Consider the following 13,045-nt stretch of genomic DNA (forward strand, 5'->3'; position numbering starts at 1 on the left):
TCACAACCTCTTAGTCAGCAATCCACTGCCACCAAAAGTTAGAGCTGACACTTGTGGCCACTTCATTGGCCAACCTGCTGCCACCAGGAGTCCAGGTGTGTTTGTTTGTTTGTTTCAGTTGTTTGACTTCTGTGTAAATAAATCCTTGTTTGTCCCCCTTCATTGTCTTTCCATTCAGTTCTTTGGGTGAATACACAAGAACCTGGAAAGAAGAAGAGACCGTTTCACTATTCTTCGGTTGTAAGACATCTAGGTTGGTTCCATAGTGTAACGATTGTGATCAAGCATATATGTGCAAGTATCTCTGTGATGTGTTGACCTGGAGTCCGTTAAGTAGACACGCAGGCATGTGTACCTCTCCCTGGAGAGGTTCAGGGTGCTGAGGACTTCCTGGGGAAATGCCTACCCTGGTTAGAATTGCTCTCTGGGTGCACTCTGCAAGAGAACCATGTCCAGCTCTTATCCATATAAATGCTTAGCACAGTACCCAGCACTAAAAATACATATACTAAACAAACACAGATCCAGCACCCTTGGAGGTAGATGCTTTTAGCCCACTTTAAGGTAGAGGAAAGTTGGGGCCCAGAGAAATTATGGAGCTCATCCAAGCTCCCACAGCCAGTAAACGGTGCGGTCAGACTTAGAACCCAGCTGTGCCTGACTCCAAGCCTCTCTTCTTTCTACCCCACAATGCTGCCTGTTTCGGGGACACTCTAAAACAGGAGGGACAGAGGCTCTGCGAGAGGAGGTTCTCAACGAGCCAGGAAAGAACAGTTGAGACTTAGCCTGGGCTCAGTCCTGCACCCCAGACTTTGGGATCCTGACCCTCATGCCCACCTTGCCTTTTCAGCTGCCATAGGGTGGGGCCCCCTGGAAACATGCCCCAAGTACTACCACCTGGCCTGGGCTGGGACCTTCTAACTGGTTTCCTGCCCACACCCAGGCCCCTGCATTGGCTTCTCCATGTAGCTCCACCATGGAAACCCTGCATGATTTGCCACTCCCCTTAGCATGAACTCCCCAGAAGCCCTGGTGGTGGTCTTCCTGACCCCGTAGGATCCCCTCAGACCTCCCCCTCTTCTCATTCTCCTCCTCTTTCACCCCCCCCCCCATCCTGGACACGCTGGTCTTGGAAGACAAAGCGTATTGCATTAATTCTTGGGATTTTGTTTTTACAGCCTCCTCCCACTGCATTGTGTCTCTGGTGTGTGCCTGGTGCTCCGTGAGGAACACATCTCACTTATGTATTATCTGCATCTTTGCAACTTTACTTCTTTGTTGTTTTCAAGGTAGGTTCTCTCTCTAGCCCAGGCTGACCTGGGATTCACTATGTAGTCTCAGGCAGGCTTTGAACTCACAGAAATCCTCGTACCTCAGTCTTTCAAGTGCTGGAATTAAAGGCATGTGCCATCATGTCTGGAGGGGAGGAAGAGAGCGAGAGAGGGAATAGCTGTACCAGGCAAAGGAGCTCCAGACACATGCGTGCCATAACTGCTGAGCCATCTCTCCAGCCCACAATCTTATTATTATTATTTTTGAGGCATGGTTTCCTGTAGCATAGGCTGGCCTTGAACTCATGTACCCAAGGATGCCCTTGAATTTCTGACCTTCCTGCCTCCACCAATGGACACTGAGATGATGGGTGTGTGCCACCACACCAGATTTATGCAGTGCTGGGCATCAAACTCAGGGCTTTGTGCATGCTAGGTAAGCGCTCTACCCACTGAGCTGCATTTCCAGCCCTAATCTTCTGTAATTTGAGCTCCAGGGACTTGAAAAAGTGGTTGACACCACTTCCCACAGTATCTACCATGTTGCCAGGTTGCCAGCCTCAGTCCACAGTGCCTATGGATTGCAGAGCCGGCTACACCTCACCCCACCTGGGGTCCCGAAACAGAATGACAGTCGGGCATGTCTCCCCAAGTGCTTGGGAGCAGCCCCGAAGTGTCCTGTATTGTCTGTGGAAATTAGCAGGCGTGGATGCTTTCATGGGAAGCACTCCACCCCATGAGCTGGGACCCTGCAGGGAGAAAAGAAAACAGACAAGCAGGAGCTCCGGGAGGGCCGAGGCTGGTGCCTTTCCCCTGCCTGAGACACACACTTCATTGAATTTTCATAGTGGAGGGAGATGTGGGGTCTTTTGAGCATCGATACCCTCGCGGACAAGTCTTAAGTGTCAAACAATGCGTGGAGGAACGGCGCACAGAGGGCCTTGGCTTTGCTGTCAGTCTTGCTCAGATTAACAACTTCATCTGAGCTTTTGTTGATATTGACACTTGGTTGCTAGGTAACATGTTTACTGCCCAGTGAATAGGGCTTGAAGGCCAAGGGGGGCACAGTCAACAGATTGGCAAATAAGGCGAACGTGCCGTGACTTGATGTGTCCATCGCAGTACCCAGGAGTGGTTCAGGGACGGATGCCAGTCTCTCCAGGGATCTCTCTGAAGTAAGAACAGCCTCATGCCTGGATAAGATTGTGGTTTGGGGGGAGGCAAGTCCCAGAAAGCAGGTCTGTTTCATCTGGTGCTTTTCTTTCTGTGACATCTAGGCTACTGGCCTCTCAGCAGGAGTGTTCTCATTTAAGATACTGCAATACAGGCCCTCACAACATCTCAGCACCCTTGGAAACCCCGCCCCTTGCTGTGTCCTTTATCCACAGGGGTGTGCTGTCCTAGAAAGATGTCCCTGCTCCCAGTGAGGAGCCCTGTCACCATGGCTTCACTGCCAGGCCAGCAGAACCCACATCTGAGAACATAGTGCCTACCCTGCCTACTTCATTGAGGTGTTTAAAGGAAGGGGAAGAACCGCGTTTATTACATACCAGCTGTGTGCCAGGCTCTATACTAGGCATAGTTAGCCATGCTTTGAAACCTTACCACCACTGTGAGGTGGGCTTGCTAGCTGTTGACCACTTTTGACTGGTACTGGAGCCGAGTCCAGAGGGCAGACCCATTCTTTGTTATTTTAGCTTATGTGTTGTCCAGTGTATATGTTTGAACATGTTCATATGTGTGTGAGTACATGTCTGTATACATGCATGTGGAAGCCAGAGGTCAACACCGGGTATCTTCCTCAATCACCCTCCATCTTATTTTTTTTTAATGTTTTTGTTTTTATTTTTTTTTTATTTGAGAGTGACAGAGAGAGAGAGAGAGAGAGAATGGGTGCACCAGGGCCTCCAGCCACTGCAAATGAACTCCAGACGCGTGTGGCCCTTTGTGCATCTGGCTAATGTGGGCCCTGGGGAATCAAGCCTCGAACCGGGGTCCTTAGGCTTCACAGGCAAGTGCTTAACTGCTAAGCCATCTCTCCATCCCCCCATCTTATTTTTTGAGAGTCTCTCACTGAATGAAGTGTTCACTGTCTCCCCCTCCCTAGTACTGGGATTACATATATACATCTCCATGCCTGGCTTTTCTGTGGGTGCTAGGACCCAAACTCAGGTATTCATTCTTACATGGAAAGCATTTTAATCACTGAGCCATCTCCAAGTTACCCATCTTTTGACATTGCAACATGACATTGTTGTCTATGAAGTACACACTTGAGAGCTGGGCAATTGAGTCACACACAAGAAAATTGCAAAAGAAACCACCCCCAAATCTCATAATGTTTTATGCAATTATACAGTTTTGAGTTGGACTACATTTATGGCTATGTTCAGCCACAGTGGCCTGCAGACCTCAGGCTGGACACAGTTGGTTGAAATCAGCCTGGGATTCCTCAGCAAATATTGAATCTGCAACCTTTGAGCCTCCTTGTTCTACTCCTGTGTGCTTGGTTTAAGGAGCCTCCCCAGAGGCTGGGTGTTCTGTAGTCACACAGGAAGCACAGCGACGGTGCGGGAGGGACTTCATGGCAGGTATCCCACTTACCCCCCAAGTAGTGAGCGGAGCCTCCTGTTCCCATGTGGAGCTACTTGTTACCTACGGGCTCTGCAGAAATCGAGCAGAGAGCCACACCACTGTGGACACGGCGCTGAAAGAGAGGGCATTTGCTGAACGCGTTGGGAAAGGAAGAAGAGACTAGGGCTGGGCTCGGTGGGTAGAGTGCTTGCAGAGCGTACAGCAAGCTCTGGGTTCCATCCCCGGCGCTGCATAAACCTGGCGTGGTAGCACACACCTGTAACCTTAGCCCTAAGGAGATGGAAGCAAGACGACCAGAAGTTCAAGGTCATCCTAGGCTACGTTGAAAGATTCAGGACAGCCTGGGCTGAAAAACAAAAACAAAACAAAATACTAAGAGACAGACTCAGCACACAACTGCACGGCCGCAAGTCACAGCGAGGAGCCAGCTTGGAAGAGGAAGAGAAAGGATTAAAAGACTGAGCGGTGGGCCAAGAAGAAAAGGAGGAAGGACAGCTGGTTGAAACCTGGGAGCTGTCATTATCGCTGTCCCCAAAGAAGTGGAGACACTACACCAGGCCCAGGCCTGCTGGGGACTCCTCATCCTTCCACTCAGGCTGCCCCAGCTCTGTAGCCAGCTCTGCCTGCTTCTTACCGACAGCCTGGCCCGCCACGCCTTCGTCCGCACCCACGAGCCCGGCGCTCATCCATGCTGCATGTGTTCCAGGCTCCGCAGCTATTGCTGCTAAGGCTCTGGGGGAGTGGGGGAGCAGGTCCCATTTTAGGGCAGGCTTCCAGGTAGAAGCGAAGTATTAGGGGGAGGGTTGGCTAAGAACATGACCACAGAAGCATGAGAACCTTAGTTTAGGTCCCCAGAAACCATGTAAATGCCATGCCCAGCACACATCTGTAATCCATCACGCGGCAAGTGGAGATGTGCAGATCCCACAAGCAAGCTCGCCTGGCTGAGTTGGTGGGCTCTGAGTCCAGTGAGAGAGGGGGTCTCAGTAAATACGATGCACAGACGTATGTCTACCTCTGGCTTCCACATATATGCACACATATGCATGCATATTTGCATACATAGTGCATCCACACACATGCACTCACACCAGACACAAGTACACACTTAAAAAATGCAAAAAGAGCCGGGCGTGGTGGCGCACGCCTTTAATCCCAGCACTCGGGAGGCAGAGGTAGGAGGATTGCTGTGAGTTCAAGGCCACCCTGAGACCACATAGTGAATTCCAGGTCAGCCTGAGCTAGAGTGAGGCCTTATCTCGAAAAAACAAAAAAAATGCAAAAAGATATTAAGCATTTAATCATATACCTACACATTGGATGGTATTTGTGCCAGGGGCCATAAAAAAGCTGAAAACTCGTTGGGGGTGGGGGAGATCACGTCACTCAGGTGTCTCAGAGCTGAGACATGAAGCATGAGTCACATCCAGGTGACTGGCAAAGGGACATGTCCCTAAGGTGAGAAAGTACTTGGGTGTTGAAGGAACTGTACAAAGCCGCACGTACCTGAATCACCTTGTGGGAGAGACAGAGCAGGAGAGGGGCTGGAGGTAAGGGCCCGAGGGAGTTCCCCTGGCCCCATTGGCTCTGATCAGCACCTGCAGTGGGATCTGGCAACAAAATTGCACCAGAAAGCCATTGGGGATGTCACCACAGCAGTGACAGGATGAGGTATTAGGTACCATTATTTTAATTCTTAATTTTCTGTATGAATAGTATGGATGCACATGAGTGTGTTTGTGTGTGGGGGGGTACACACATGTATGGGGCTGCATGTATGTGTGAGTGAGTGGGTGTCCATGCACGTGGAAGCCAGGGACAACCTGGGGTGTCATCCTCAGGAAAACCATCTACTTGTTTTTGGAACAGGGTCCCTCACTGGCCTGGAGCTCACTGAGTAGTCTAGACTGGCTAGCCAGTGAAGTCCAAGGGTCCTCTCTTCACTTCCCTTATGCTGGAATTACAGGTGTGTGCCACTATCTGGTATTTGTAGGGCAACTGGAGATCCAAACTCAGGTCCTCAAGCTTGTGTGGCTAGCACCTTACCCCCGGAGCCATCTCCAAGCTCTGGTCCCCGGTACTTTCATAGACTGTACACAGCAAGACATGAGCAAGTGAGAAGCTCCCTCACACAGGACCCATTCTGGGGGAGCTCCTCTAAGCAGGGGCACTCAACCTTGGCTGGGTCTACGCTTAGTCCCAGTGTCTGGCTTAGAACCCGGCTTGCTGAGCTCATGAGAACATTTTTGAGATATCCCTCACCCAATTTACCCATCATTACCCTCTCTTTTTTTTAAAAAAACTTTATTTATTTATTTATTTGAGAGCGACAGACGCAGAGAAAGACAGATAGAGGGAGAGAGAGAGAGAGAATGGGCGCGCCAGGGCTTCCAGCCTCTGCAAACGAACTCCAGACGCGTGCGCCCCCTTGTTCATCTGGCTAACGTGGGACCTGGGGAACCGAGCCTTGAACCGGGGTCCTTAGGCTTCACAGGCAAGCGTTTAACTGCTAAGCCATCTCTCCAGCCCTACCCTCTCTTTTCTGTCAAATTCACCCATGTTTCTGGCTTTTGTCAAAACCTGCCAGGCTCCTCCTCATCCCTGGCACGTCTTTGTGATACTCCTAAATCTTTTGCTCTTAGACAAATTCCCCTAATTTTCCAGCACACGCATGGGGCAAAGGGTTCTGACATTTACATATGACAAACTAGGGGTCCTGAAAGACCAGAACTTTTTTGTTCACAACCTAAAGATAACGGGATTGAACCTATTAATGGAAATAAATTTTAATAGCAATTCTTTTTTATGGTGGCGATGGTGATGGTGGTGGTGGTGTGTGTCTGCGTGTCTGTGTAAGTGAGTGAGGCCATGTATGTGGAGGTCATCTTTGCCTTCTATTTTGTTTTGAGGCAGGGTCTCTTGCTCACTGCTGTAGTCACCAGGCTAACCGGCCCTCACACTCCTGGGACATTCTCCTATCTTTGTCTCCCATCTTTCAGCAGACATGCTAGAGTCATCTGCTCAGCCCCTTTAGTGGAAATCTTGAAGGAAACAGAGTTCATTGTCCAAAGTTAGGAAGGCTGTTTGTCCCTGAACCGACTGGGTGCCTACGTCATAAAGAACCAGCTGTACTGCAGGGGACATCGAGCCACTGTGCCGCCACTGCGCAGACATCGCTAATCGCTGTCAGGCCTCTTTCCTGCTGACTCTGGGGTCATCTTTTCTTCCTTGCTTTGAAAATTTCACACCCTCTTCTTCCCCCGGGGTTTCAACTTCACTGCCTCCCCAGCGCACTCTGGCATCCTCATGGAGTTGGTATTTGAAATTAATCAACTCACCCTTCAAGTTATCAATTCTGAGGTTCTTTCCACCCATCTCCCTCTTCCCTAATCCCCATGGTCTCCCTGTGTCATGGGCGCCACCACACCCAGCACTTGTATGTCGACTTCTGGGGACTAAACTCAGGATTTCATGCTCGCATGGCAAGCATTATACCCACTGAGCCATCTCTTCAGCCCTCTCTGTGTGTTTTCCAGCCTTGATGAAGTTTTCTCGAAGCATCTGGTTCCTCTCCTGCCCTTTTCCTTCTTCCTTTTCTTGCCTCTTTCCATGCTTCTCAGTCTTCACTTCTAGAACCATCAGTTACCTTTGCTTTGCAGGGACAGAACTCCTGACCAAAAGCAGCTTCTGGGTGCTGGAGGAATTGAACCCAGACTGGCAGCCTTCACTTTTAACACTAAGCCATCTCCCCAGACTGAATTTATATTTACACCTGTGATCAAGTTCTCAAAATTTTGTGCTGGACACGTAATGATTGTACTGACTTTTTGTTTACAACATCATGCTTTGTATATGGACATATGTGTCATGATCATTTCAGGGTAACTAGCATCTTCATTACCTTAAATATTTATCATTTCCTTATGAAGAATGTGTCTAAAAAACCTCTCTTCTATTTTGAAATATGCTTTACATTATTGTTAACTCTAGACATGCCACTATTTGTTTACGGTTCATTTGCGCTTAGTTTTGGTGTGAGACGTGTCATGGTTTGGGTATGAAATGTTCCCCACAGGCCCATGTGTTGGAGTGCTTGGCTTTCAGCTGGATGATGTTTGGGGAAGGAGTGGAACCTATGGGGGGAGAAGCCTCGCTGAAGGAAGTGGGCCAAAGAGGTGGGCCGTGAGCTGTGGAGCCCGATCCTGCTCCACTTCCTGCGATGCTGAGATGTGAGAAGGTGAAGAGTCCCAGCCACATGCTCCCATCACCACAGAACCACCTACCGCCGAGGCAACGGCATCCTCTCAAACCGTGAGCCATGGAGACTGACTCCCCTAGATTGCTTCCTCTCAGGTCTCTGGTCAAAGCAGCTGACAAGTAACAGAAAACTGAGTGGGCTGAACTAGTGAGGGGGGGATTATGATTGTCAATGTGATGAGATTAAGAACCCCCTAGGGCATTAGTGTGGTGCGTTTTTGGGTTTCTCTGTCAGAGTGTTTCCAGGGAGGACTGACGGAGGTAGGAATACCTATCTTCAATGGGTGTGGTACAGTTCTCTAAGCCGGGATGCCACACTGTATAAAAATGGAAGAGGGAGAAAGCTATCATCTCTCTCTGCTTCCTGAGCATACAGAAAACACGATCAGCCCGCTGCCATGCTTCTCCCACCACGACGGGCCGTATTCTCACAATTGCTGAGTCAAAATGAACCTTTCCGTTGTCCCTTGAGTTGCTTTTGTCAGGTGTGTTGTCATAGCAAGAAGAAAAGTAGCTGATTCAGATACAAATGAGAGTGTAGATTCTCTTCTTTTATTTATTGAATATTTATTTATTTACTTGCAAACACACAGAGAAAGAAAGAGACAGAATTGGTGCACCAAGGTCTCTAAGTACTGCAAATGAACTCCAGATGCATGGGCCACCTTGTGGATCTGGCTTATGTGGGTAATGGGGAATCAAACCTGGGTATTTAGGCTTTGCAGGAAAGTTCCTTAACCACTAAGCCATTCCTCTAGCCCTTGTATTGTTATTTTGAGGTAGGGTCTCACTGTAGCCCACTCTGTAGTCTCACAGGCTGGCCTTGGACTCACAGTGATACTCCTACCTCTGCCTCCCCAGTGCTGGGATTAAAAATGTTCACCACCATGCCTGGCTATTTTTAAAATTTTTATTTATTTAAGAGAGAGAGAGAGAAGAGAGGAGAGAAAGAGGCAGACACAAAGTGAGTATGGGCATACCAGGGCCTCTAGCCACTGCAAACGAACTCCAGATTCATGCACCAGTTAGTACATCTGGCTGTACATGGGTCCTGAGGAATCAAACTCAGGTACTTAGGCTTTGCAGGTAAATGCCTCAATTGCTGAGCAATCTCCCAGCCTTTTTATTTTTAAAATATATTTTATTCATTAATTTGAATATATATATATATGTGTGTGTGTGTGTGTGTGTGTGTGTGTGTGTGTGTGTGTGTATGAGAGAGAGAGGGAATGGGCATGCCAGGACCTCTTGGCACTCTAAATGAACTCCAGATGCATGTGCCAATTTGTCCATCTCATCTGGTTTTATGTGGGTACTAAGGAATTGAACCGTGGCCACCAGCAAGTTCCTTTAACCACTGAGCCATCTCTTTAGCCCAAGATTTACTTCTTGTAATGTATGGATGTTTAATTGACCCAATGCAATTTGTTGAAAATAAAATGGCCCTCCACTAAATTATCTCCATCCTTATTGAAAGTCATAATTGCAATCCATACGTCATAGTGCATTCACTGCTTTTCTCATTGGGGTGTCTTATGTCCTGCAGCATTCACTACTGTGCTCATTGGGGTGTCTGTATGTAATACTACATTCACTACTTTTCTCATTGCTGTGATAAAATAGCTGACAAAAGCACCTTAAGGAGGAAGGATGTGTTTTGGCTCCTAGTTTGAGAGGGAGAGAACGACACTGATGAATGCTCATGCTCAGCTCCATTTTATACAGCCCAAGACCCCAGCGCCCACCAGGCAAGGTGGATCTTCCCACCTCAACCAACCTAATCAAAATCATCCCGTACAGGCACAGAAGCTCATTTCGGAGGTGATCTCTATACTCTGTCTGTTGGCCATCAATACAAGCCATCCCAAGGACTCTAGATACCCTCTCTCATCTTGCTTCCTCGCCACCATGACCTGCTCAGCTTTGCTTAACCACATTCTTCCACCACGATGGACAGATTTGCCACGGGCCCTAAAACAGAAGGGTCAAGTGACCAGGAACTGAAGCGTCTGTACTGGTGAGTCAAAATAAACCATTTGTCTTTATAAGTTGATTTTTTCCCCCTCAGACCTTCGTTGTAATGATAGGGAGCTGACTAACACATCGATATAAAATGCAAATAATTCAGTGAAATCAAGGGAAGGTGAACTAACTAGGCACACCCACTGTGGACGTTGTCTAACCAAGGGCACAGCTGTGAGTCTTACTAACTTCAGAAAATTCTTGAATTTGAACTCTCACCCTTGGCTCAGAGATTAAGGCACTTGCTTGCAAACCCACCCTTGAGCCCACTTTAGAGTAGGCTCTGAAGACTGGATAAAATACCAGTGCCAAGGGAAAAGGTTTGCCCAGGAAATCCTTTCTTGGCCTTTTGCAGTTCTGTTGATGCCATGCCTGTGAGCAGCCACCTTGGCAGGCCTTGGAGCAGAGCAGATGTTGGTGAGGGAAGGAGCTCGAACTCCACAGCCGGCAGCTCTGGTCTTGGCTCCCAGCTCTGCTCCTCCCAGCTGTGTGACCCCAGGCAAGCCATCTAATCTCTCTGAGTCTTGGTTTCCTGTTATATGTGAGCTGTGAGGTTGTTTTTAGAAATAGATGTTTTGCACTTTACCCAAAGTAGAGTCATGAGAAGCAGAGACTCTTATAACTATGATGATAATTATTGTTAGCTTGGCACTCAGAGAGCAGAAAATAGAGGAACTTGGGGTGAATGGGCCTAGAGTGAGCCTGCAATATTGGGGATGTCACTTTTCTTGTTACTGTAAGAAAATATTCATCAGAAGCTACTTCAGGAAGGGTTTGTTCTGACTTGTTTGTTCTTTTATATGCTCATAAACATTTTAAAAAATACTGCTGTGACAAAATTTATGATTCTAAAATTCATGGTTTCCACTTCTTTAATAGGAGACATCTTGATGAAAATTTAGTAATCCTAATTCTTCTGGTCTTGCTTCAAAGTTATCCATAAAGGGACTTGGTTTCAATTTTATTTCATCATCATTACAAACTGCTACAAGCCATACTGATTTCCTAGATGCAGAACACTCCAAAAGGATGGTCTGAGAGTCCCAGTGGCTATTCCTTGGTGTAAAGCATAATACCTCAGTTAGAAAGAGGACTGCAAGCCGGGTGTGGTGGCTCACGCCTTTAATCCCAGCACTCGGGAGGCAGAGGTAGGTGTATCACCATGAGTTCGAGGTCACCCTGAGACTCCATAGTGAATTCCAGGTCAGCCTGGGCCAGAAGTGAGACCCTACTTCAATAAACCAAACAAATAAAAAAGAAAGAGGACTGCATCCCCTGAGTAGGGTATACAAAATGGTACAAGTATGTTTGTATACAACTCACAGGGCAGCCCATTCCCAGAGACAGTTCAGCAGCACGTTTGTATAGATTGTTTCTGCTCTCAGTAGAAGGGCTAACGGAGAACCTCACCCAATCCAAAGAACACCTTATTTTCACACTGATGTTCTCAGCACAAGGCCAAATTAAGACAGCAAGAAGAATCAAGATCTCTAAAGCCGCAGAGACCTTCATCTTCCCTGAGGCTGGCTTCCAACTCAGCATTGACCAGGAAACCACTTGTTTGATTTTGTATGCGCACATGGGTGTTATGCACACACACAAAAATTAAGGTGGAGGACTGAAAAGATGGCTCAGTGGACACAGCACCTGCTGCACAACTCTGTCTTTGGTAAAAGCTGGAGGCTGTGGCAGGCTTCTCTAGCCCCAGTGCATCTAAGGTGAGAAGGGAAGAGTGGACAGGAGGATTTCCTGGAAGCTCATGAGGCAGCCATGAATGAGAGATCCCAATGCAAAACAAGATAGGGAGCCTGGCGTGGTGGCACATCCCTTTAATCCCAGCACTCCGGAGGCAGAGGTAGGAGGATCGCCGTGAGTTCAGGCTACCCTAAGACTACATAGTGAATTCTAGGTCAGCCTGGGCTAGAGTGAGATCCTACCTCAAAACAAAACAAAAACAAAAACAACAAAAAAAAAAAAAAACAGGCTGGAGAGATGGCTTAGTGGTTAAGGTGCTTGCCTGCAAAGCCAAAGGACCTTGCTTCAATTCCCTAGGACCCACGTAAGCCAGATGCACAAGGTGGCGCATGCATCTGAAGTTTGTTTGCAGTGGCTGGAAGCCTTGGCGCACCCATTCTCTCCTTCTTTTTCTCTCTGTCTTCCTCTACTTCTTTCCTTCTGTCAAATAAATAAATAAAAATAAAATATTTTTAAAAAACCATGGGAGCTGAAGAGATGGCTTAACAGTTAAGGCACTTGCCTGTGAAGCCTAAGAACCAAGGTTCAATCCCCTAGGACCTACGTAAGCCAAATATACAAGGTGGAGCATGTGTCTGGAGTTTGTTTGCAGTGGCTGGAGGCCCTGGCGTGCCCATTCTCTCTCTTCCTCTCTTTAATAAATAAAATAAGGTGTTTAAAATAATTTAAGAAAGAAACAAGATCAAGAGAGATGACTTAGCAGTTAAGCGCTTGCCTGTGAAGCTTAAGTATCCCGGTTCGAGGCTTGATTCCCCAGGACCCACGTTAGCCAGATGCACAAGGGGGCGCACACATCTGGAGTTCGTTTGCAATGACTGGAAGACCTGGTGCTCACCCATTCTCTCTGTCTCTCCCTGTCACTCTCACATAAATAAATAAATATGAACAAAAAATATTTTTAAAAATCTTATAAAAAAAGAAATAAGATCGAAAGCAACAACTGACCTGAAAGTTGTCCTCTGACCTCTACACATGAACACAAACTAAATTTTTTTATGAGAGAGAGAGAGAGACTTGGCACCCCAGGGCCTCCAGCCACTGCAATTGACCTCCAGACTGTATGCCTTGTTGTGCACGTGTGTGACCTTATGCACTTGTAACACCTGTGTGTCTGGCTTATGTGGGATCAGGAGAATTGAACACGG

At 47.7% G+C, this 13,045-nt stretch overlaps 1 protein-coding gene across 1 annotated transcript; it reads right to left on the reverse strand.

Moving 5' to 3' along the window:
- Positions 1 to 11,017: 11,017 nt before the first annotated feature.
- Positions 11,018 to 11,657, reverse strand: LOC123460644 (oocyte-secreted protein 2-like). Its single transcript, XM_045149060.1, has 2 exons — positions 11,413 to 11,657; positions 11,018 to 11,279 (listed from the first exon to the last, which is right to left on the reverse strand). Exons 1-2 carry the CDS (start codon positions 11,655 to 11,657, stop codon positions 11,018 to 11,020), a joined length of 507 nt encoding a protein of 168 aa, XP_045004995.1.
- Positions 11,658 to 13,045: the final 1,388 nt, after the last annotated feature.

The sequence above is a fragment of the Jaculus jaculus genome, chromosome 5 (assembly GCF_020740685.1).
Source record: "Jaculus jaculus isolate mJacJac1 chromosome 5, mJacJac1.mat.Y.cur, whole genome shotgun sequence".
NCBI classification, from domain to species: domain Eukaryota; kingdom Metazoa; phylum Chordata; class Mammalia; order Rodentia; family Dipodidae; genus Jaculus; species Jaculus jaculus.

What these genes read in the sequence shown, in the direction of transcription:
- LOC123460644 (XM_045149060.1), bottom strand. Translation starts at nt 11,657, where the DNA reads ATGAAGGTCTCTGCGGCTTTAGAGATCTTGATTCTTCTTGCTGTCTTA. An exon ending in TACCCTACTCAGGGGATGCA is followed by an intron (nt 11,280 to 11,412) that starts GTCCTCTTTCTT and finishes CTGCCTCCCGAG; the next exon opens with TGCTGGGATTAAAGGCGTGA.